Here is a 25,131-nt window from a genome sequence, read left to right as displayed (position 1 = left end):
CCTGTTGCTCTCTAATATATCCAAGTGTCCTCCTCACATCCTAGCTAGCTCTTGACTGGGGATCTTTACCATTTGAATTGATACCTAATTGCTTTCCGTTGTGTTTCCTTGATTACTAGTAAAGATGAATTTTTTTCTTTGTTTTGCAGTGCTGAAGATAGAACCCAGGGCATCGTATGTGCAAGGTAGGCTATCCCGGCTATCTCCCACTGAGCTGTACTCAGCCCGAATGCCTTATATATATTTGTTTGCAACTTATTTTTTTCCTATCTGAAAATTGCAAGTTGCCTTCTTTTATCCCCACCCCTTTATGTATCATCTTGGTGAAGACTTGTGCTTGATTGCTAGAGCAGCATGCCACATCACCCCCTTGCCTCTGATTATGTGGTACCTGAGGTCAACAGCATCCTCTTCAGAGTAAACCCAGGCAATCAGACTTTATGATAACCTTGTTTAATTACTAAAGGGCTTGTGCTTGTGACCACCCTTCCTAAAGCTTCTTCACCCTTAAAGTATCCTGACTCCTACTTTCCCATCCTCCCACAGAGTACCACTACTTTCTACTCTGATTATCCACCTTTCAACCTCATTTCCTCTAACTGTGCTGGTGACTCCATAGTCTCATCTCCTTTACAGCCTCCTTTCTCACCTCTGCTGCCTGAGGCTGTGTCCCAAAGCAGGGTACATTTATGTTATTGCGCTGGTTGGCTTGCCCTCCTGGACCCAAGCATTAACTTTCCTTCTACAGTCTCAGGACCTGCTTTTGCTTTCCCAGGAACACTTCTGTACCCTGCTTGGGCATACTCCACCTTACCCCAGGTCACAGCTTCATCCTTCTGACCATCCCTGCCACACTCCTGTCCACTCTCCTATGATTGCAAGTGGGGACTTGGAAAATACTTCCCAATGGCCCACCCTTCCATATCCTGCAGCTGCTGAGTGGCTCTTAGTTTTTCTACCTCTGGGTCCAGTGTAGCATACAGGTGGATTTCAAGGCTGAACTTCAACCCTTCGCTCCTGGGGCACAAATATTTATCCTCCCCAGAGAATGTTTCAGCTGGCATCTCACTTGTCTACCCAGAATTGTTTCTGAAAAACTTAAAAACATCCCAGGCCCTATGAGCTAAGGTAGTAATAGCTCTCAAAGCAGTTTGTAGGGGAAACTTGGGGTTAGATTTCAGGCCTTCCTTGGTACCATGGTATACTGAGCATCCACCCTGTATCATCAGTGCTTTCCCACTGAGACAGAGAATGTATCACCCCAATCACAGAGCTCACTAATGAGTCTGATGGTAATACTCTTAGCCTATGGCTGGAAATCTGAAGGAACTACCTTGTGAAGTATCTCTTTCTTTGTCTCCATACCTAGCCATGTCTCTACATTGAAATGGCTGAAGTCCACAGGGTTGGCCACCTGATCCCAATGATATGCTCAGAGCTACGCTTATTCCCAGGCTGCTGTGACAACTCGGTGGCCCCACCATGTCCAGGCCCCAGGCCCAGGAGCAGGCAGTGGATTCTGAGGGAGACTCATCCCTATACAGGAGAGACGAGGAGGGGACCCAGAGCTCCCACCGCATGCTGGGCTTCAGTGATGCACTACTATCCATCATCGCCACTGTCATGGTCAGTGTTGGGCCCACCTCAAACCCACCCCTGGTTTCTGTAGCAGCATCAGATGCCCAAGCCTTTCATAAAGGTGGGGCTGCCCAACAATAGTCAAGAGCCCATATACCTCTGCCTTTGAGGATCCACAGCCCAAGAAGTATCTCTTGGTTATTTTTGTCTTTGTTTCTTTAGATTCTGCCTGTGACCCACACAGAGATCTCACCAGAACAGGTAACAGGAGCAGACTGATTTGTACAGTGGGCCAATAAGAAAACCCAACCTGGACTTAGGGAGCCAACCCCCAGATCTGCAGGCAGCAGGTTATTGAGAGGGCAGGACATCTGTGTTTCCTCCTGGCAGGATATGTATTTAGAGTAGGTGGTGGTGGTGCTGCTGCTGCTTTTGCAAAGGAGACTTTATTTCTAGCTAGGTGGACAGGTAGTGATATCCTCCACTGAGAGGAAAGGAAGCATGTTTATCCAACCAAACCATCTGTGTGGGTAGCAAAGAGCTTTTTAAAAGCATTTCCATTTATATTCAACTGTATGGGTTTTGTTTGTTTGTTTGTTTGTTTGTTTGTTTTTGGGGTTTTTTTTTTTTTTTTTTTGGTTTTTCTGAGTCAACAACATGTAGTTCTTTAGTGAAGCAACTTTGAGATTTGGACAGCACTGAGGTGCCTTTCTTGGTTTCATCCATGTGATTGGCATGCCACCATACGAGCCTCAAGGGAACAGGTTGTAGCTCTCCCCAGCACAACAGTGAGGTGTGATTCTAGCACACCTGCAAGCTGAGGTAGATCTTTGGGGAGGCCCCAGAACTACTGAGGTTTTTCTTTTGAACTATAGTTACAACACTGGTGTACTGTGATAAAAATTAAATTTTCAGGGCTGGAGAGATGGCTCAGAGGTTAAGAGCTCCGACTGTTCTTCCTGAGTTCAATTCCCAGAAACCACATGGTGGCTCACAACCATCTGTAATGAGATCTGGCACCCTCTTCTGTATACATAATAAATCTTAAAAAGAAAAAGAAAAAAAATTAAACTTTCAGAAACCTGAGCATCAGACCACACTTGTACTGTGCTTAAAGCTGTTCTGACGAGAAAGTACCTGCTAGTGGCTGGTCTACATGGCAAGCCCCAGGCTAGGCAAGGCATATAGTGAGAACCTGTCTCAAAAAACCTAAATAAAATTAAAAAGCATAGTGAGCAGATATGGCTTAGTGGTAGAATGTTTGACCATCCTACATGAATGAAGCTGTAGTTTTAATCCCTGGTACTGAAATTTTTAAATTTTGTTTATTTTGTTTGTGTTTGTGTTTGTTTTTGTTTTTTTTGAGACCATTTCTCTGGGTAGCCTTGGCTGTCCTTGACTTGCTCCGTAGACCAGGCTGGCCTCGTACTCATAGAGATACTCTGGGCTCTGCCTCCCAAGTGCTGGGATTAAAGGCATGTGGCACCATACCTGGCTTCTGCTCAATTTTTAAAAAAGAAGACTTAACTTCCAGGCCTGGTGGCATTGGTGATCAATAGCTCTGGAGGTTCCAAGTTCAATGCCAGTGTGGGCAACTTAGACCCTGTCTCAAAATAAAAAGAAGAGGCCAAGTGTGAGAATGCATGCCTTAATCCCAGCACTTGGGAGGCAGAGACAGGAGGATTTCTGTGAGTTTGAGGCCCAACAGGACAGCCAGGACTACATAGAGAGACCCTGTCTCAAAAACAAACCAAAAAGCTGGGTGTGGTGGTACATGCCTTTAATCCCAGCACTCTCAGAGGCAGATGGATCTCTGTTAGTTTGAAGCCAACCTGGTCTACAAAGTGAGTTTCTTTGAGTATGTTTAAAAAGCATAAAGCTCCCCTCTCATGATTTCAGAGGTAAGAGTTCTGCCTTGATTGAGGTTTTTTGTTGGTGCTCTGGTCTCTGTTCTAGCCACAACCCCTTAAGTGGTGTCTGTGGAAGACCCATTATGCTTATAATCTCATTGGAAACTATTAGAGGTGTCCCTGCCCATGACTATGCTGGATCTAACCTTGCTGTAGCCTAGATGTCTATGTCCCTCCAGAATTCACATGTTGGAACTTAAACCCCAAAGTGAATACTTTAGAAGAAAATCAATGACCTTCTAGAAGGACTGGATGCCTTTTTTGCCCTTTGTATCCCTTATGCTGTGACTGTTGAGATGCTTAGACGCTCCCTGGACAGAAGACCTACTGACAGCCAGGATTTTTTGCCACTTGAGGTGATGGTGTCAGCCTGTGACACCCAGGGAATCTATTGCTTTAGGAAAACTACCTGCTAAAGACATCTTTGAGGGTGGAGGTGGGATAAGTATAGTAGAAGTAAGATTAGACTGGGAAACAGACAGAGACTGTGTACACTTTGAGCCTGGTGACCTTCTCACTGTGCATTAGGGTATTCTTAATGAAATGACCACTGTTGGGTCATATGTGTTACTTGTTCTAATAGCAATGTTCTTTTCATACAGCAATTTGACAAAAGTATACAGAAACTTCTAGCTACTAGGATTGCAGTCTACCTGATGACATTTCTGATCGTAACTGTGGCATGGGCAGCACATACCAGGTAGGGAGTCAGACCTTTAACACAAGTCTTCATTGTTATGATTTGCTCAGGGTAGGCAAAGGAGGGACAGGAGGCTTCCATAGGCAGAGCTGGGCATGTAAGTGTTGCATTCCTGGCTGCAGATCAGTGTGACCAAAGGAAATATTCTTCAGAGAATGATGCTTAAGGTACAGAAAAATCCACAGATCCTAGTAAAGATTTCACTGCTCTCTCTCTGTGTGTGTGTGTGCGCGCGCACGTGAAAAACATCACCCACTGTGAAAAACATCAATAGCAGGGTTCTGAGGCCCAGGGTTGCCCTTCATAGATCTGTTCTGCATCCTGCTTTGGGTGCTCACTTTTGGGTGCTGGTCTTAGTACCAGCAAGTAGGCAGCAGAACTCCTGTCTCTAGAGTTGCAGCCCCTTCTATTTGGCATATGAAGACTTGAGCCCAGTGAGCCTGTGTCACTGCCATGAGCTAGAGTAGCTCTAGAGTGAGAAGGGCAGTTCAGCTGAGTGCAGTCCAGGAGAAGGCCATGTGCTCAGAGTTGGGTGCTATTGGGGGCAACCCTGTTGTAGGGCCTAGGCATTGGAGGATGCTTCAGGGTTCTTGGCCGCCTATGCTCTTGTTTCCATGAAGGATGGTACTCCATTTTGTTTCCTATTTACATTGTAGTATCGCCATATAAAACCATCTCTCTGTTAACAACAACTTCTAACAGGTCCAGTGTATGAGGTCCTTGGGGGAAAAATGAGAAAAGAATATTTCTTTCCTTCAAAATGGATTTTAGATATAATGCCTAAAAAACAAGTGTATTGTACAGTGGAACTCCAGCTCCACATCCCCAGAGGCTGTTCCTCACTCATGGACAGGTAGCTTATAGTCACCCTGCTGGTCCTGCCCTTAGCAGGACAGTTGAAAATCCCCTGCCTTTGTGCAGAAGTATTCCTCGAGGCTTTCTATGAAAAGACTGTCTGCAAAAGATTTCTGCAAACTGCTCCTGCAAAATGGGAAGAATGTGTGGAAAAGGTACATGTTTCCCTACATAAGCTATGCTTTCTTTGAATTTTCTAACTTTCATACATTTGGTAGTATTTATATTTTTTAAAAGTTAAATTTTAGTGTGGGTGGGGGGGGGGCTTCAGTGTGTCAAAATCAGAGGATAACTTATAGGATTTGGGTCTCTCCTCATGCCATGTGGGTCAGGGGATCAAACTCAGGTTCTCAGGCTTAAAAAGAAACCTTTACCTGCTAAGTCTTATCATCAGTCCCACTAGGTTGTATCTTAAATTTGATCAAAAGTAACATCTTCAATGATATTTTAACTAGAAAATACTGTGGAATGTGCATTTTAATTTTAATATTATTGGAGCCATATTTGAATGATGGCCCATCTTCTCTTTTTCCTGACCCTAGATTGTTCCAGGTTGTTGGGAAAATAGATGATACACTTGCCTTGCTCAACCTGGTGAGTAATTGTTTTGAAAAATGAGTTTATGCATGATTTAGCCCTCCTGAAAGGTAGGACAAGATATGGGTCCCCACAACCTGGATTTTGTCCTTTCCTGGAAGCTCCTCAGATGGCCCATGGAGTCCTTCTGTCCAGGACAGAGGCTTCTTGGGTATATCTAACCCCACAACTCCTACATATCGCTGCCTTCCTGGAGTACCCCTTATTCTCCAGGCTTTCTGGTGACTTGACCTTCTTTCTTTCCTTTCACTGTAGGCCTGTATGATGACCATCACCCTTCTACCCTACACAGTGAGTAAAGATCATCTCCCTGCATACCTCACTTGAGCACATCTGTGTATGGCAGTCCTCAGAAATGCAGGTTCAAGACCTGGACTGCAAATTATAAAGAGGAGAGAGTTCCAGAGAACTAGCGGTTGGTGTGAGTAGAGGAAGGAGTTTAGGGCTGCTGGAGGCAGAGGCCACTGAGAGTCCCTGATGCCCCTTGCTTCCACCGCCTCTCTCCATAACTTCCACTAGCAGACGAACAAGCATTAAAAATTCTAACATAGGTTGTTGGCCAAAGTATACAAGGCTATAATGCAGATAATTCAGATCTTAGGGATTTTACATGATAGTGGCCTTAAAGGCCTGAAGCAGTGGGTGGCATTGCTCTGTTGGAGAGCTGCATATACCCATGCCCAGCCCCATACCATTGTCCTCACACTAGGACAGTTTTCTTCTCAGTGCCCAGTACAGAGACAAGGAAGCTCATTATACACCACCTCAAAGCCTAGTTCTGATAGCATTTGGGGGGCTTGTGGGGGTTCTTTTGACAGTTTTCTCTAATGGTGACGTTCCCTGATGTGCCCCTGGGCATCTTCCTGTTCTGCATGTGTGTGATTGCCATTGGATCTGTGCAGGTAAGGACACAGGATATGGATGTGTGTTTGCCATTGGGTGTGCAAGCCTGATCTACATCTCAAGTAGCCCAGTCTTACCCATAAATGCCTGGGATGTGGCATGTCCAGGGCCTTATAGCCTCAGAATAGGATGAGTTTCTACCCTCTTCTCGACCCCAGCTTCTCAGAACTTCCTAGGATAGGAGGGACCCTCTTGCTCCTAACCCCTAAAAATGTGTATGTTGGCTCACTATAGCTTGTTTTATTGTTTGTTTGTTTTTACCACAGGCACTGATTGTCGGGTATGCTTTCCACTTCCCACACCTGCTGAGTCCACAGGTCCAGCACTCTGCACACAGGGCCCAATCCCGGCGGCATATCCTGCGTCTAGTCCTCCGCGGGCCGGCACTGTGCTTTGTTGCAGCTGTCTTTTCCCTCTTCTTCTTCCCCCTGGTGAGCACGGGGACCTCGGAGGAAGTCTGAGCACAGCTGAAAAGCAGCAAGGACAGCTAGCAGCAGAAAGAACAGGCAATGCTGAAACAGTGTTGTTTCAGAGCAGGCTATGGAAGCTGGCTTGAGCAGGGTCATCCTAAGTAGTATGAGAGTACATTGAATTTTAAACCAAAGTATCCTAAGAATTTTGAAAAATAAAAAATGCTAGTTACTTTAAGTGTTTGTTAACAGGCACGAACATGGTCACACATGCATACAAACAAAAAAATAATAATTAAATGTAATTAAAATTAAATAAGTAAAAATTAGTGAATGTTTGGTTAGCATTTCAAGAACATTCCAAGTTTTAAACAGATGTGAGGGGATAAGGTTCTAGTTGAGTGGGTGGGATCCAGGGAACCCAGAGACTTTTAAACTGGAACAGAACATAACAGTGTATGGGAAGCATCTAGCCAAGCAGACCTTGGCTGCAGAGTCACAGGTGAAGTGTCTTTTCAAGTCCATCCCCATTAATTTCTTAGTTGGAATGCTTACCTTTTGTTGTTGAGCTGTTACTATTCTTTATGTATTCTGGATACTAAATTCTCAGAAAGTACATGACTGGTATCCATTTCTCCTTTATGATAGTCCTTCCTTTGTGGATTTGCCCTTACACACAGTTAATTTCCATAAAGGACAGTTCTCTGGATTTTCCTTTGTTGCTCCTGCTGCCCTCCATCTGTGGCAGAAGAGTGGGACCAGACTTGAGGTGTGAGCAGCCCCCATTCCCGGGAAACAGCCTGACCTGTTATTTCTTCCTGCAGTCATATGTGCTGATGGTGACTGTCATCTTCCTCCCTCACATCAGCAAGGCTACTGCCTGGTGCAAAGAGAAGCTCATGGGTAGGTGACCATGCACAGCACTACACTAAGCATGTTGGAAGGTCCACTAGACTTCAGGCTACTCCCAAGGACCACTGAGTGGGAACAAGGCATCAGTGTGGGATGCCTTCTGGGCTCAACCCAGTTCTGGTGGTGGGTTTACTGGGCCCTGGCTGCTTCCTGCCCCTTAAACATCTCTGCATCATTTCCCCTCTTGGACTGTATATTTCTGGCCCCTTGGAGAAGACGGCAGTGATAGCCACACTGGCCTGACAGTCTCTAACCTAGGCTAGTTCTTCTCTTGGCATGTCCACAGGCCACAGGGAGTCTCCAGCTCACAACGTGGAGCCCTTCAGTATTGACCTGCATGCGCCCCTCAGCAAAGAACGGGTGGAAGCTTTCAGTGACGGTGTCTATGCCATCGTGGCCACACTCCTCATCCTGGACATCTGGTGAGGACCCGAAACTCTGCTGCTTTGGCTCATCTTCCAGGTGACAGTATGTCCTTGAGTGTTTTAGGAACTCCAGAAAGGTATTGCTCAGCACTAGCTTCCCCTTGGGTAGTTGCAGATTTATGTAGACCCCCCCCCCTTCCCTAAAGGTCTCCCATCCCATTGCTCTCAACCTGAAAGCACAGGTGCTAGGCTGCCTTGGGTTCTCTGTCCCAGAAGTATCAGGCAGCTCCCTCAGGCCCTATCCACCTCCACACTTGCTAGGACTGACTCTTGTATATGGCCTAGCTCTGATACAATACTGTTGGAGCTCTAGGTGGGTGCTCACTTTTATTTCCAAGTGTCTCCTCTTCCTCCGCCCACCCCCTTTTTAAAGCCCCTTGCTTTCCTCTGGCCTGTTTCCTTAGTCATATTCCATTGCATACTTATTTTATTAAACATGTTACAACTCTGGTTTTATATTCTGTACTGACACTGATTCTCCTGATACTTTTGAATAGGTTTTTCTACTATAATTTGTGAATTCTTATAAGCTAGAAGTAAATATTCATTAGTACCTGATTTCCTGAGTTCTTAAAGAATATTCCAGAACAGTCTCTTTGTTGTTGTTGTTGTTGTTTTTCGAGACAGGGTTTTTCTGTGTAGTTTTGCGCCTCTCCCGGAACTCACTTTGGAGACCAGGCTGGCCTGCAACTCACAGAGATCCGCTTGCCTCTGCCTCCCGAGTGCTGGGATTAAAGGCGTGCGCCACTACCGCCTGGTGGAACAATCTCCTTTTGCTTCCATTCCAATCTCCTTTTGGCCAGGGCTGAAGGACTCCCAGCCAAGAAGCCATGGTTAGAGCAGGAAATCAAAGCCAAGAGAAGGCTGCCACTTCCTGCCTGGAGTCTTATTTCATATGACAGCCCTCAGGCTCTTGCCTGTCCCCACCCTATATCCCTCCTTCTGGCTGATTTGGAGAAAGCAGTGGGTACTGGCATGTCCTAACATTCATGTCCAGGTGATGGGTTCCCATTCCTAGACTCTATGCTCCAACACAGCCTGCAAGATTCATGATAGCTATGGGGCTCTCTTTTATAGGTATCCTACCCTCAGAAGGCTTGCCCTGGCCAACAAACCAGATCTGTCAATTCCTGGCTATCAGATAGGGCACCAGTTGGCAGAGAATATACAGGACTGGTTAAATTTGCATTTTGAATAAAGAAGAGTAACTGCTTAGTATGCAAAATATATGTAAGTAGCACATAGGGAACATTTGTGTGCTAAGATCACGTTATTAATCTGAAATACATTTATGATGCTTGGTCTACCCCTCTGGTCCTGCCATTTTTGGGAGGCTATTACATATGTCATCTGTTCATACTTCCCAGTGAGGACAATGTTCCAGATCCCAAGGATGTGCAAGAGAAATTCAGTGGCAGCCTTGTGACTGCTCTGGGTGCATATGGGCCACAGTTCCTGGCATACTTCGGCTCCTTTGCTACAGTGGGTCTGCTCTGGTTTGCCCACCATTCACTCTTCCTGCATGTCCGGAAGGCTACACAGACCATGGGGTTACTCAACATACTGTCCCTGGCCTTTGTGGGTGGCCTCCCTCTGGCCTACCAGCAGACCTCAGCTTTTGCCCGACAGCCCCATGATGAACTTGAGCGTGTGCGCGTCAGCTGTGCCATCATCTTCTTGGCCAGCATCTTCCAGTTTGCCATCTGGACTGCAGCCCTGCTACATCAGACAGAAACACTGCAGCCAGCTGTGCAGTTTGGTGGGCAGGAGCATGCTTTCATGTTTGCCAAGCTCGCACTGTACCCCTGTGCCAGCCTGCTGGCCTTTGCTGCCACCTGCCTGCTGAGCCGGTTCAGCACAGCCATCTTCCACCTCATGCAGATTGCAGTGCCTTTTGCCTTCCTGCTGCTCCGTCTCCTTGTGCGCCTTGCCCTGGCAGGCCTTCATGTCCTATGGGAGCTCCGGCCACAGCACCCTCAACAAGACCAAGGTGAACCTGAGGCACAGTCTCAGCTCTTGCCTGCCCCCTGCTAATGCGAAGGAAGCTACACCTGCCCATCCCAGGCATACTGTAATGGAGATGCTCAGTCGAAGTTTGCTGTGACCCTGGGGCTATGGTTTTATTGGCCTGGGTATTGTGTACATTGTGAAATATCAAGATCTATTTCAAAAGTATGAACATTGTTCACATTTTGCAATGAGAGATTTCATGGGAACTAATTTTATTGCTTTTACCTATTTATTTTCCTCTTCACTCTCTGTCCCCAACACTGCCAGGGGAATTTACCTGTCTGATTAACCTGAATAAGATGCTTGGGGCTGTCACCGAGGTCTTGTTTGAGGCAGTTAACACCTAGCCAAGATCAAAGGACCATCCCTTTTCCTTGCTTTGACCTGCATGTGGCCACACAGTCCACCCTTCTGCTCAGAACCTTGGGGCAGTTGAGTCTGGGCTAAGTCAGGCTGAGAAGTTGCTGTCTGGTTCACATCCCCACCAGTGCAGAGCTTCCCTGGGGGGACTGACAGTTTATCTGCCATTCCTGTACTAGTAGTTGGACAAAGACAAGAGGCAGTTACAGGACAGCACAATGTATTTGGCCCAGATATAAGTTAGATCACATTCAGGTAGTGATAAATTACACACAGAGACAGGACCAGTGCACAGGACACACTCCACAAAGGGACAGTCTCACTTAAATACAGAGGACATGCTACACTGACCACAATTTACAAATAATTTCTATAGACTGAAATAAAAGTGAAAAACTACATTGCAGTTTGTTTTGACGTGGAAAATGATGTAAACATGAGGAACATCTATACTGAGAACACAAATGGCTATCTAATGCACTTGGATGCAGTTTTGGCAGAAGCAGTGAGGGAGTGGCACAATGGTCCCGTGAAGCTGCCAGCCAGGTAGACCTCCTGCTCCACACCATAGCCACTTCCGAGAGTGGCCCAGGCCCAGTGATAGCAAACAGGAGAAGGATCTAGACCCATCTACTTGTTTGTGGGGTAAGTATCACAGGACACGTCTCACACGGGTTCTCCCCCATCTAGGGCTGAGGCTGGCCCACTGAACATCTTAGCAACCCCCCCCCCCCCCGTTTTGTTTTTTAATCTTTTTACTTTTCAACAGGGACTTTAACTCTGTAGCCCAGTCAGATCTTAAACATGCTATTCTCTTGCTTTAGCCCCCAAAAAATGAATTACAGGCATGCACCACCAGGCTTAGCTAGACAGCTTATTTTTGGACATATTCCTCTGGGATCTGATGAATTCTTGGGTGATGGAAGAGACAGCTTTCTCTCATTCTGTGAACTTGATGCCTGGCCATCAGAGCTGCCTTGGTTTGTGTAGGAGCCAGAGCAGAAGCTCTACATCTACAAGGATTTGCAGGCTGGCAAACAGCATGTATATAAAGTGCTATAAGTTGAGTCTAAGGGAGTTTTAACCACTCCACAATAGCCGATGTGATTTACACATTCCTCAACCAGGTACCACCTGGCCCTGTTCTGATCCCTTCTGGACACAAGGTGCCCACTCCAGGGCTGAGGAGGCATACTCAGGGCCTGGCACATGTGTCGGCTGTGACACATGAGTGGTACCTAAACTTAACTAGTCTCAGGTTAGACAAAGATTTCCCTTCCTTGGTACAGCTTTTCAGCTTAGGGACACTAGCTGGATGAGACCTTGCAACTTATGTCTTAAGCCCAAACTGCTGTCCGGTGATGAGCCCAGGGAACTTGAGGATGCCACACCCACCCAAAAGGGGCAGGAGGAACAAGCAGCATTCTGTATCTGTTAGGCCAGGGGCTAATAGGGCTAGCTGTTTTGAAAGAAAACAAAATAAGACCAGAGGGCCCACCTGGATGGCCTGCATTCAGAAATGTTGGGCCCAATGGACTCTTAAGAGAGATTTCAAAGGGAGGAGTGTGACTAACCAGAGCAGCTCCACTTATCCTTTAAGGACCAGTCTTGTGTAGAAGACAAACTAGCCAGAGCCTTTTGCGCCCATGTCATATAGACTGGTACTGTAGCAGAGTGAGCAGTGGCCATTACCTACCTGCTCCTAAGTTTGCAGATGACATTGCAGGATGAGGGATAGAAACATCCCAAGACTCATGAAGATGCTATGGTCAATGGTATAGCTAAGTCCATTTGTTGGCAAGCCAATGTGTGACTTGGAACAGAACCAAGGACGAGAAAGGCTGGGTGGTTGAGACCCTTCATCTTGGCTCCTCTATTAAGGATTGCCCTCAGGAGCAGGCAAGGTGTCCACTCGGGTATCCCTGATGGTGCCAGCCTTCCTGGGCTTCTGCTTGGCCTTCCTCAGCATGTGAACCTGTTCCAAGGCAGGGGTGGAGGGTCAGAGAGCCAGAGTGACATTACAAATGATACCTCTGGGACCTCTGGGACCTCTGGGACCTCTGGGACCTCTGGGCCAGTGAATACTTGGCTCCATTCCACAAAGGAGGGGCAACGGCTTCAAAGAGCAAGCTGCTTTCCCCAGGACTTCATGACACCTGGAGTCCCAGAAGGCCAAAGTTTAGACCCACCTGACCTTAGTTAGCTATTGTATAGCATCAGCCTACATGGCTCTAACTCTGATCCATTTTACCTCTGCTCTCAGCCTTGCCAACATACCTTAGGGGCAGTAGCAGAGATGATCATGTGCCCTGGGGCCTGAACCCAGGGCTCACCATCCACTTGTACTGGAGTAGCCTTAAGGAGTGTAACACGGAAGTAGGAGCCCTGGGCAATGCGGATTCCAGAGCGCAGCCCACCCTGGACCTGGCCCTAGGCAAGACAAAAGCTGAGCTAGCTAGTGGGGCCCAAGGGGTACCACAGGGCCTGCCCACCAGCCTGCCAGTGAGTGCTCACCATGTGCACGACACCCGTTACACCCACCACCTCCAACAGCCCGTCGTCTATGCGTGGCTTCTCAAACCTGGAGTCGCTGTCAGAGCCCCACAGGTCAGCCCCCGAGCCCCAGCTGCCCCCAAAAGATGAAAATACAAAGTTAAGCACAGACCAGACACAGACCTAGCACCTGGCCCAAACTGCAGAATCTCTGAGAGCCCAGCCCCAGCACCTGGGGATGTTGATAAAGATGAGACCCTCAATGCTGGGTAGCTCCACTTCCTGCTGCTCCACCTGCAGCCGGATCTCCTTGTGTAGGCTTCGAGAGTGGCTGATCTTCTGCAGCCCAACCCGCACATACACACCCTTGTTGTGGAACCTGCCACAGGAGAGTTGGGCGTCCTGCATTACCAGGTAAGAGCTGCTGGCTGCTCTAAGTAACCTGACCCCCAAGCCAGCCCTGCCCTGCTAGTACCTGCTTGTGAATTTGCCAGGCTCCTCCTCACGTGCCTGGTGGAAGTCTAGGCTGAGTTCCGCATCGATACCAATGCCACAGTAGTTATTCATCTGAACAATCTGGAGACAGGGCATAACCAGGATGCTGGCCAGCCACTTCTGAGTGTCCAAAATTCTGCCAGCCACTCCCGAGTGTCCCAAATTGTGCCAGCCATCTCTAACTCTGTTGTCACCAGTACCCTTTCCTAGTAATCTCTCTGCTTAAATGCCACAGCACCCCCAGAGAGGGCACAACCCCACAACCCCACAGGCTTCAGTCAGTAAGCTCTTGCTCTGCCTCAGGAGGAAAGACACACATCAGCAAAGGGGGAGTCAAATGTAAGATCCTTGCAGGTGCCACACTGGTACCTTGGGGGGCTCCGAGTCTACCACACTGTTCTCTGTACTATCAGTCTCATGAGCATCCAGCAGGATTGTCCATCGATCCATGAGCACAGCATCAGCCTCATCCACAGACACCAGCACAGAGAATGGGTCCTCACCACTATAGCCTGCCCCCCATCGGAGGACCCGGCCAAGGTCATTCCCTAGGAAACAGGAAAGACAGCATAACCCACATACCACTATGAGTCTCTAGCATAACCCAAAGTAGGGACAGCCGTGAGACCCCATCCTTCAAGTTGATGGCTAAGCCCACCTGTACCCAGGGGCAGGATGGCCACAGATGGCTCTGGGCAGGCCAGATGGCGCCTTGTCTCCTCCAGGGCAGCGAGCACCCAGCCCACGGTGCCGTCTCCACCACACACCAGTACCCGAAAACAGGGCACCCGAGAGAATAGGTGGAACCTGTGTGGGAGACAGTGTTCCGCCACTACCTCCTGGCTGCCCAGGTCAAGACCTAGCCACTCATTCCTGCCCTGGGCAGCCCTTTACTTTTCAGATGTCCATCTCCGGCCACAGAGGACTTAATTATCCCAGCAGTCCCTTTTGGAGTTCCTACTATCTAGAGACAGGTGGGGGTTGCTTTTTTCACTTGCCAGAAAACTCCAGACTCACCCAGGAAGAGGGCCCCCGTTGGTCAGCTCAAAGACCTGGTGTGGATTCAGCAGTTTCCGGAAACTGCAGAGTAGCTCTCGGCCCTTGAGGCCCCCACTCTTTGGGTTCACAAACACGAGGAGGGGGCAGCAGTCAGGAGGCAGCTTCGTGTGCTGAGAAGTGGGGGACTGAATTATGTTGGGGTCAAGGTCCCACATAGGAACTGCTAAGCCATGTCCAGCCTCAGATTCCAAGCCTACTAAGCCATAGCCAATCCTTCCTGAGGCTAAGCAGGCCACTTACTTATCTCCAACTCATTACTGACCTCGCAGAGTGGATATGTCCCTGGCATTTGTGCTTAGTGCTCCAAACAGCCATGGTGGTGCTCTCAAGGGAAAAGATATTCTAACATGTCAACTACTCTCTTATCCATGAAACCACAGGCTCCTGTTGGAAATCCATAGGTCCTACCAGTCACCACCAGCCAGCTGGAGTGACGCCTGGCCCTTTCAAAGCTACCAACATACCCCTTGGGACCCAGAAGCTTCCAGATCCTACCTGCCACATGGCAGCCAAAGGGCTCAGTTTACAGGGGTAATCCCACATCTCTTGCTGGTCATGGGGACAAAGTCAATCTTCCCATATATAATGCCAAGAGACAGTCCCTAGACACAGTAGGCTGGTTCAGGTCCCTACAGTGGTTTGGGGTAGCAGGAGACACACAAGCCAGGTACAGACAAAGGGTGGACAGCAGCACAGGAACTACATTATGCCTGACAAGGACATACTTGAGATGGGGTACCCATTGGATAGGCAGAGCTGTCTGCACTCTTACTCACTGGCCCCAGGGCAGACAGCTGACAGGAAATAGAAACTATATGGCCTCACGCTTAACTGCCACAGAGCTAGAGATGACAGTACTTAGCTAAACATACAGGGAGCCCTTTTATCCTTAGGCATTGGTAACAGCGACTTCCAGGGCAGGACCAGTGGGCTGGGGCAGGAGGGACCTGTAGGCACTGCCCAAGCCTGCCAGTCTCCCAAACTCATTCCACTTGAATTCTGTTCCTCCTAAACTTGAGTCTGAAGTCAAGATCAGGGTTCAGGATATAAGCAAGCCATGGACACCTGTGCGTACTTTGTGGAGACCAGGTATAAATCCTTCTGGTACTCCTCATGTGCAATTCCTCTGCTTTCTGCGGCCTTCGGGGTGCACCTCTTCCCAGCCATTGCCAGGTCATAAGAGTGGTATCTGAAATCAGGGAGCTCCACCTAGTAGCCAGAAATAACCCTAGGCACAAGGCCACATGGCTAAATGTTGGGGCCAACATCATACTCAAAATGATATGGCCTGGCAGGATGTAGGCACAGGGTCACAACACACTCTGGCCTTAAGTGGGTCGGAGCTGTGTCCTGTGGTAATCCCAATTGGTTAGAAGTTCACCATTCCTAATGTGACACCAGCCTTGGTCCTTTTTTTTTTTTTCTTAAGATTTATTTATTATGTGTACAGTGTTCTGTCTGCACGTCTACCTGCACACCAGAAGAGGGCACCAGATCTCATCACAGATGGTTGTGAGCCACCATGTGTTTGCTGGGAATTGAACTCAGGACCTCTGGAAGAGCAGCCAGTGCTCTGATCCTCTGAGCCATCTCTCCAGCCCCCCAGCCTTGGTCCTAAGCATCATGTCTCACTCGTTCAGAAACCTTGGACAAGCACTGACTCTCTGACCTCTGACCTCTGATGTAAGCCTTGTCAAGGTCAACCTTGTCCCTTTTGGGCTCTTGTAGGTAGGCCAAAGGGGCATGTACCAGCCATCTGGCAATGAGATGGTCCTGAGGCATTAAGCTGGTCTCAGAGTCCTAATCACTTACCAGTACATCTGGAAGCACTAGTGCAGTCAGCGGCCGGCCATGCACTGCTGTGTCCCTGGCCAGCATGTACAGCCGCTCAGCCTCCGCGAAGCAGGTGACATCCAGAATTACTGCGCCTGCCACAGGGGGGGCCAAAGCTCAGGGTGGGTGTCCTATGCACCCCATCCACAAGGTACTCATGTGAGGAGTCCTGTGTATCCTACCTCCAGGAGCCCAGAGAAGGGTATATTGTGCATCCTAACCAAATGGCATTCAGGGCAGGGTCTGTTCTATGAAATCCACCCCCAAGATATCACACCCACAAAATCTCTCCTGTGTACCATGCCAACCAGGCGCCTAGGTAGAGCCTCCACTACAAGTACCCGCCCCAGCCCTGACCACAGCCAGCTCATGTCAGCTGACTATAATAAGTAGCATCCACAGTAAGGGGCCACTCTTCCAGCAAAGTATTCCACGAGACAACAGGCTGAATTCAGGATCCAGCAATGGGTAAAGAGGCTCATCTCCCTGACCAACCACTTACACCCAAATCTAGTACCATGAGCACTGCATGGTCTCTGAGTATCCTGGGTTCACATGCCAAGAAGGATGGCAGTGCATCTGAAACCTTCCTTGCTCCGTAAAAGACGCTGGCCCACAAAGATTGGGGCAAACAGCTAACATCTCAGCCATATTGTAACAAAAGCAACAGATGTGAACCAGGAAACAAAACCCAGGGATGATTCCAGGCGCGTGGATATAGAGAAGACAGTAAAGAGCAGGCTCTTCCACCCGACTCCAGGGACATCCACCAGACATCAGCTCACCTTGTAAGGAGTAGACGTGACTCACAGACACCACAGCAGCTGCACAGACAGTTTGCAATCAGAGTGGCATATTGAGACCTGGGCCTGACCTCCCAGTCTGGGGCCAGCCTCCCTTCTAAGGGCATATACATCCAGAGCACAGCCCACTCAAGCAGCCCTGACCCATCCTTTGGGGTCAGCCTCCGGGGAATTGCCCATGCCCTATTCCCAGACAAGGTCCCTGACTCCTGAATGTACAGGGATTCCCCCCAGAAGAAGCATAGAGTAACTACTTTAGGAAAGGGGTGGGGTGGGGTGGGTGGGTGGGGCAGAAGCCTTTCAGTGAGGGCCGTATTGGCCGGCCTGGGGTGGGAACTGAGCATGGGCTTCAGATGGTGCATGAGGAGACAAGAGAACTTAGGTTTGGCACCACAGTCCCATTGCCCAGTCAGGACCCTCTCCCAGCCAGAGCCCTGGATAGCCCAAGGTCACACCTTTGGTGGCCATGGCCTCATGCAGCAGGTTGCTGTAATCCTGGGGGGACAAGCCAGGTGGCAGGCCACCCACGAACAGGGAGACATGTGGGGCCATGGCCCTTCTCTCAGCCACGTAGAACCGCGTCTGGCTCACCTGGCGCACAGATGTCTGTAGGGAGAACAGGAATGGGGAACGCTGGGAGGCAGTGGTGGCAACACTCCTCCATCTCCTCACTTAGCTCTTGAGGAAACTAACTTGTATACTCTAACTAACATGAAGACTCAAGGCCTCCCAGCCAGAAATAGGTGACATGTTATAGAGGGTCAGGCCAAGGACATCAGCTGATGATTGGGAGGATATAGTGTCTGAAATGCCCCTCCGGAGGTGGCAGGTGAGTGGACAGCCTTGGTGGCCTTCCTCTATAGGCCATGGCTAAGGGCTGACAGTTCCCTGGAAGTACTGTCTATACCCACTGACCTGTCGGATGTCCCAAAGTCGGTCTAGCAGAAGTTCCTCATCCATCAGCACTGTCCTTTGGACTGTAGGATTGAGGGACACAGCATGTCAGCCCTGGGCTCCTCCCTTCTATAAATAGCTGCTCTCTGTTTCTGGGACATGAGTCTCAGTACATGCAAGTGAGTCTAGGTCGGGCTGATCAGAAGGGCATGGTCTAGCCCCAATGTCCCAGTAGGCTTCCCAGAACAGCAGGCCTAAGCCTACTACATAAAAGGACCTGAAAATGCAGCCCACTTACCTTGTCTGCTGCTCATGAGCACCTCAATCAGCTGGAATCTCTCCTGATCCTCAACCTATACAGCATGGGCAAAACGTCAGGCCTCGGACAGAACCCCCATATCCACAGGATGTTCAGAGGAACAGTAGCCTGGCCCATTGGGCAGGTGACCTCAGAGTTGGATGGGAATGTGGACAGTGTACATACCTGTCGTCCAAGCAGCGGAAGAACCTCTTGAACCACAGACTGTGCTGTACTCTGTGAGTTCACACGGATGGACACATAGGCCACACCCACCCTGTGGGGGACAGACTCAAAGAATGGGCTTTGGGTCCTCACCCTCACCCTCCCTCATCAGATCTTGTGCTTTGAGTCTTACTTGAGCCAGCCAGGGTAGATCTTCAGGATCTCCTGGGCACGAGGCAGAGGCCTAATGACCCAAGCCTCAGGCATGGAATCCCGGGGCCCAGAATCTTTGCTAGCCTCTTCCTCAGTGGTCCCGGCCTTCCCCAGGGCCTGGGCATGGCCGGACAGTATGGTTAAGGACAGTGCCTGCAGCTGGAAGTCCTTAGGGTCCTCACTGATATAGTAGGCTCGAAGTGCTGCCTCCTGTAGAGAATAGAGCCAAGTATGTGGGGCCAGGTGACCAGGGGACCTGCATGGAGGGCCAGGTTAAGGGAAGAGGTGAGGGAGGCAGGTATGAGGAAGCCAACTGTGAAGGGGGCCAGATATGAAGGGCCAGGTAAGCCAGGTATGGTAGTGTGTACCACACCTCTGTGCCTAGGCTCACTCTTACCATCACCTCCTCATTCCGAGCCATGCGGGAAACTGTAACCAGGCGAAACTGATTTTTCCTCACGGAATCGTTGCCATCAAAGATCTTCAAGGTCTGTTTGGCTAGGCAAGAGGGAGGCAGCTGAGAATCTTGCGGGCCTGGAGCAAGGCAGGGCAGCGCGACAGCTAAGCGGGACACTTACTGGATTCTGTTGCTGTCTGCATCTCTCTGCCTATGCCTGTGGCAGCACTTCCCCCTAGGTCATCATCTCCATCACCTGCAGGATAGACAAAGCCCCTGTACTCAGTGCCTGGACCAGCCAGGCTATACCCCAGTCCCACCTCTGTGCCTCACCAAGCTCCAAGGCCATAGTCTCAGGGATGCGGAAGCAGTGCATCTTGCTGAAGTTTCGGGATAACAGGCGCACACAAGAAGGCGGCAATACCATGGAACGTAGACGCCCAAACGTACACTCAGGCGTGAGTGCTGTGGAGCACACTGAGTGGGCCTGGTAGGACAAAGGTATAAGTCTGGCACCCTGGGCAGAAAGCTGCCTATATCCATCGGGCTAAGCACCCATCTAGATGGTGCACCAAGCTAGATGTGCTACTCCATAACCCAGAAAACAAAGGAATGTAGACAACTTAACACAAAGGAACTCCCGCCCCCTCCCCCCCACCCCGCCCCCTCCCCGCCTCCTCCATCACACACCCTGTCACAGAGTCTACCCCCTACCTGATGGCTTCGGCTGTCTTTTGTCCCACACCCAAGGCCCCATGCACCCCGTCCCCACGCCCACCTGCACACCACACCACTCGCAGCGCACACCAGCCAGCACATCCGAGGAACCACACGTCTTCCTGCAGACCTCACATCGTGCGCCGGAAGGCAGGTTCCCCTCTCGCCAGTGGTGGTGGTATGTGTCCTGAGGACAGGGGCGATCAGAAGCTCAGCCAGCCTACCCTGCCAGACCGACCCCGGCACTTGTACACTCACATAGTCCTGCTGTCCATCCAGGTGGCACTGCCGACAGTCGCTGCAGGCGAAGGACACACACTCGGGGTGAACGTGCAGCTCACACACTGGGGGGTGGGCAAGGTTAGGGCCTCTCGCCATGCCCCTGCCCTCCTCACTGACCTCCTAGCATGGGCTGGCTCCAACCCCAACCCTGCCACCCTGAACCGGCTCCTTTTAAACTAATTGCTTCTTGCCTGGTAGGCTCCTACCGTTGGAGCCCCCCAAATTAGCCTGAGCCTACTACCCATGCACTGACAAACCACAGGCAGAGGATGGCTGGGCTACCCAGAGCAGCAGAGGTCAGGCCCCTTGATCGATGAGCTCAGTTCCAAGGGGACCACAGGCCCAATGGTACCTTCACAGCGGAGCGCGGGTACCTCCAGGCTTTTGCGGCAGACCACACAGAACTTGCGTTTGTAGAGTCCGAGGGAGCCGAAGCAGTGGGCTACAGGGACCTACAGGGCAGAACAATCCTCAGATTGGGGCCTGCCTGGTCCTGCACCCTTATTCCTGGTAGCCCTGTGAACTGGCCCAGCATCACCTGCTGGTAACTGCTTGGACAGAGGGGATCATCTCTCTTCCTCCTGCACCTTCACAAATCTGCAGCTCAGGTCCTGCTTGAGAGTGCCTATCACAGCCCAGCTATACTACCATGAGACCTGGCCTGGGGCTAACCTGACTGACTATGGGACAAGTGAGTAGAGAAAAGGCTCTGTAACTTCACATCTGTAGTACTGTAAGCACAGGTAATGGAAGGCCACCTGACATCCATCCCTCACTCCACAGGCCAGCAAGACTGCCAACTACCAGGTACCTGTTAGATTCAGGAGCTTCCAACCCCCCCCCACCCCCAGATCTGCCCTCTTGGAGGCAGTAACAGTGGCTGTGAGAACATGTGATGGAAAATTCCCTTCCCATGAAAGCACATTGGAAGGGTCAGGTCTTAACTTGACTTGTCCTTAGCCTAAGATTTAAAGAACAGTCAATTAGCCGGACAGAAAAACTGCACACTAGAAGGGGTAGTCTATATATGTGTCAGGATGGAAGATGACTTTTATTTTCTTTTTAAATATCTACATCCTCTGAGACTATTTGAAATCATACTAGTATTTATTTTTATTCTTAAGTAAAAAATAAGAAAACATTGAGATCATTTAAAATGGCTGTAGCCTCAACATGTCCACAAGGGCACCACTCTGGCAAGCACAGCATCCTGAGACTACAGCAGCCAGCCGCTAGCATCCTTGGGTTTTTGGACTCACACCTAGGAATCAAGTATCTCATGCTCACCTGTTTGAACTGTGTCTAGCTAATGCTGCTGTCACCACTACCATTAGGAAAGGAAGTCTCTGTGCCCTGCTAGGAGCTTCACTGCCCTCTCCAGGGCCCTGTGAAGGAAGGTCAATAGCCAAAACCTACTCCAAGGCTCTGAGGCCTTTTACATAAGCGTTTAATGTTACAACCTCTAGGGTTTATGTGCATTTGTGAGAAACAACCCGGAGATCTCCTGTGGTCTTTACCCATTTTCCAGTGTTAACAACTTACAAAACTGGTCAGTGTCACAGCCAAAGCACTGAGAACGCACGCAGTCCAAGCAAAGTACCCAGCCTCCAGCACCTCTCATTTGGCCCTTTTGCAGCCACATCCACTCCCTCCCCTTGAACCTCTGATCTGTGTTCCTCTGGCTTCCTCATTCAGAGTGGTCCATAGACAAGTATGTGCCCTTTGACACCGACTGTTTTCAATACAGTTCCCTAGAGATCCACTCAGGGTGCTCAGGTCATCAACGGCTCCTTCCTTCTGATTGTGAGCAGGACTCTGCCCTTTGCTTCCTAACTATGATGTGGCTAAACTGCCAATACAAAGGACAGCTAGAGGTCAGCACTCGACCCCATGAGAGCCATGTGCACTGCCCCCACACTTACCCGTATTAGACTTGGAGCAATGCTTGTGCACGGGGTCTTCACTTGCTTCAGGCACTTCTCATGGGACATGAAGTTGCAGACTGCAGGGAGGAGAGCTGTGTGAGGCAGCCCGCCCTGCTAAGCAGCCCCATGTATGCTTAGGAAGTGAGTGGTCCTAAGACTCAGCCTTTGTCAGCATAACAGGGCATGGGCATTCCACAACAGGGCTAAGAGCCCATCAAAAAGAGGCCACTCAGTCAGAGCCAATGGGGGAAGTTCTTGAGCTGGGCCTGTCAGTATGGTACCCTAGCCCTATGCCACTTAGGGGCAGAGATGCCATTCCTGTGATCTCTGTCCTTATGGAAGCGGGCAGTAACACCATCCTTACAAGCCCAAAGGCCCGACGCCACAGTAGGACCATGGTGGAGATGAGTGTGCCCTGCTGTCTTGGGAATGGCCCACGCCTGTCCCACTGACTCAGAACTCCCTTGTCTCTGAGGCCAATAGAGGAGCCAAGAGATGAGTTTCCAAAGGCAGAGCACACATAAACAGCTGTTGGAGGGCCCAGGACTTACAAAACACACCTGGCTTGGGGCAGCGGGGGTGGGGTGGTGGGGATGGGGTGGTGGGGGTGTTTCTAGGCCTCAGCACAAATAGAGCTTCAGCAGTGGAACAAACTTGGTGGTACAAGAGGGGATATAAGCCTGTGTGACATATCAGAGCCAGGGTAGGACAAGAGAATGAGGGCCTGGGTTGGGTTCCACAGGTAGGGTACTGTGGATGAGGTTGTAGGGACAAAGGGACATGACTACTAAGACAGCCTGAGGAGCCGGGACCTATCCAGAGGGCTGCTTCTCTCCTGCTGAGACCTCAGACACCTCAGTCCTAGAAGGGGACAAATACAATTTTTCCATGGGATGCTCCAGAGAAAACTACTGGAAGGAGACGAGAGTTGGTGAGAACAACAGATGAGATAGCAGTGGCCCAAGAGTCTTTCCCAAGCGCTCCGCTTGCTCAGCCTTGGAACGTCTTGCCAGCTGCCTCTCGGTAGGCCGAGGCAGTGCCTGCCGTGTGTAGAACTTTATGTACTCCTGAAGGTGGAAGGCCTCTCTCTGCCCATACCTTTGTGAGGACATCTGCTGGAGCTCCAGCCCATTCCCCACAATGCTACCTAGAGGAGGCTCTGCGCCCTTGCCTGAGGACCAGACTCTAGGACTGCTATACACCAAGACTTTGCTTGGGTTTCCTGACTCCACAGACCTAGCCACAGGGGTCATAGCTGTAAGGAGCACCTGGAATCTACCCTTAGACTTCAAGCCCTGCTTTCATTATCTCTTGGTTCTTCGAAGACCCTAGGTCTAGCCTATGACCTGTAGGTCTACCTCCACTACCTTTACCTCCACAGAGATTACACTTAGATTTGAAGCTCTGCTTTCTGTGGTTTTCAACAATAAAGTGAGTCAGAGAACCACCCTTCTACCTGAATTCTTGCCTGTGCCACCCTTGTAGATCCTGGGGTATAGCTTCAGACCTGCAGCTAAGTCAGTGTACGCATCACAGCCTTCATCCCAGTGGGACTCTGATATTACAAAAGAGCAGGTAGGACAGTGTAATATGTCTTATCTGACAGAGAAAACCAGGTGACCATTCCTGTGCCACTGGTAACCCTAAGGTGCCATGACAACTATCCATTCCCACTAGCAGAATACACTTCTGTGTGAGGAGCTATGGCCTCGGTGATCCTTCCCAGAGCACAAGCATGTCTCCCTGAGCAGGACAGATGCTCCTTAACTGGTCCCACCTTCAGTCCCTGGTCAGAACACACTGTCAAAGGCTCAGATGCCCCCTCACAGACTTGGGAGGTGGGTCTTGGGGTCTGCCTCCTCACAAGAGGAAGAGCATGAAGAGGGCCAGCCACAGAACTACCTGGGAAGCAGAGGAAGAGGTGCCATCTTCTGCCCTGCCCAGCCGGCTTGGCAGCTGGGTGGGAGCTGTGTTGGGACATGCCACATCTGTAAAGAAGGCTGGGCTTGGCTCTCCAAGCAGCTGAGCCTGAGCAAAGCAGCATTTAGTCCCTCTGTGCATCCGCCTGCACTTGGGACAAGAATGACCAGGACCCATGGTTCAGGCCAGCCCCTCTTGCCCTCTCCTAGCACCTCAGTCACTTAGGAAGCCAGACACGGAACACCAGAGGGAACCTCATTGCCTCAGGTCTCAGTCCTATTGTCATATCTCTATGCCCAGGCCCAGCAACTGACTCAACACACACCTTGCCTCTTGCAACCCCGTTGGATTCCAACCACAGCATTGCACTATGGCGACTCTGTCTCCACCTTCCACTAGGAAATCCTGAGATCCCAGGCCAAGGGCGGCCAGACTGGGGACACCCCTCCTTCCTACCCTTAAAAGCAGGCGTCACCTCCACGGGGAGGCCCTATTCAAACAAGAGACTGCCTCTAAGGCCGCTGCCAAGAGGGACAGGGCTCAAAGGTTAGGACAGTGTTATCAGGGAGAAGGGCTAGGGCTCTTGGGAGCGGCCTCAGGACACAGGGTGGACTCTCACCATCGCACAGGAAGCCGGCCAGCCCCCAGATGAAGTCCGAGCAGAGATGGCAGAAGGTGGGCTTGGTGAGTGTCACCTTGCGGAAGCTGTGGCCGGGCGCTGCAGGGCCAATAGCTCTGCCAGTCCGCTCCGGCCCTGACCCTGGGCGTGCGCGGCCTGAGATGCCCAGTACCGGGCTGCCGGCCGGGCTGCCGAGACGTGGGGAACCGCTGCCCGGCCAGGTACGGGCCCCGGCCTCGGCTGCCGCCGCCATCCGCAACCCGACCACCCCAGCAGCAGCAGCGCTAAAACCAGATCGGCGATGTGGAGGGTCCTCAGCGGTGCCTGCTCCCAGCTTCCGACTGTGCTACGGAACGCG

General features: G+C 50.3%; 2 protein-coding genes across 10 annotated transcripts in view; one reads left to right on the top strand and one right to left on the bottom strand.

Moving 5' to 3' along the window:
* Tmem175 (transmembrane protein 175) overlaps positions 1–11,061 on the top strand; it is a 21,295-nt gene extending 10,234 nt beyond the window's left edge. The window contains exons 2-12 of one of the 7 annotated variants that reach the window (XM_036201501.1): positions 150–185; positions 1,455–1,626; positions 1,801–1,839; positions 4,091–4,188; positions 5,586–5,637; positions 5,896–5,931; positions 6,459–6,542; positions 6,810–6,974; positions 7,778–7,856; positions 8,152–8,287; positions 9,658–11,061. In XM_036201501.1, the coding sequence (XP_036057394.1) occupies positions 1,483–1,626; positions 1,801–1,839; positions 4,091–4,188; positions 5,586–5,637; positions 5,896–5,931; positions 6,459–6,542; positions 6,810–6,974; positions 7,778–7,856; positions 8,152–8,287; positions 9,658–10,324 (1,500 nt within the window). In that variant the 5' untranslated portion in view covers positions 150–185; positions 1,455–1,482 and the 3' untranslated portion in view covers positions 10,325–11,061. Of the gene's footprint in view, positions 1–149; positions 186–1,369; positions 1,627–1,800; positions 1,840–4,090; positions 4,189–5,041; positions 5,199–5,585; positions 5,638–5,895; positions 5,932–6,458; positions 6,543–6,809; positions 6,975–7,777; positions 7,857–8,151; positions 8,288–9,657 lie in introns of those variants that run through there. The other 6 variants (XM_036201500.1, XM_036201502.1, XM_036201503.1 and 3 more) reach the window with 6 other exon arrangements.
* On the bottom strand, positions 10,864–25,131 carry Dgkq (diacylglycerol kinase theta). 3 transcript variants are annotated; one of them, XM_036201497.1, is made up of 23 exons: positions 24,774–25,131; positions 22,232–22,311; positions 20,662–20,761; positions 20,286–20,371; positions 20,089–20,214; positions 19,644–19,797; positions 19,492–19,566; positions 19,311–19,411; positions 18,894–19,123; positions 18,722–18,812; positions 18,536–18,590; positions 18,259–18,320; positions 17,799–17,949; positions 17,326–17,364; positions 16,520–16,635; positions 14,666–14,817; positions 14,307–14,455; positions 14,018–14,196; positions 13,629–13,729; positions 13,386–13,532; positions 13,175–13,286; positions 12,938–13,090; positions 10,864–12,635 (listed from the first exon to the last, which is right to left on the bottom strand). In XM_036201497.1, the coding sequence occupies exons 1-23, from the start codon at positions 25,024–25,026 to the stop codon at positions 12,537–12,539; spliced, it is 2,811 nt and encodes a 936-aa protein (XP_036057390.1). In that variant the 5' UTR covers positions 25,027–25,131; the 3' UTR covers positions 10,864–12,536. The 3 variants fall into 3 exon arrangements, with proteins under 3 accessions (XP_036057390.1, XP_036057392.1, XP_036057391.1); XM_036201498.1 differs by lacking the exon at positions 13,175–13,286 and having other exon boundaries at positions 12,569–12,635; positions 13,344–13,532; XM_036201499.1 differs by lacking the exons at positions 20,662–20,761; positions 22,232–22,311; positions 24,774–25,131 and adding an exon at positions 20,592–20,630 and having other exon boundaries at positions 20,286–20,325.

This window comes from Onychomys torridus, chromosome 10 (assembly GCF_903995425.1).
Source record: "Onychomys torridus chromosome 10, mOncTor1.1, whole genome shotgun sequence".
Classification (NCBI taxonomy): Eukaryota; Metazoa; Chordata; class Mammalia; order Rodentia; family Cricetidae; genus Onychomys; species Onychomys torridus.
The sequence above is the reverse complement of the archived record's forward strand: the minus strand, read 5'-3'. Positions and strand labels throughout refer to the sequence as shown.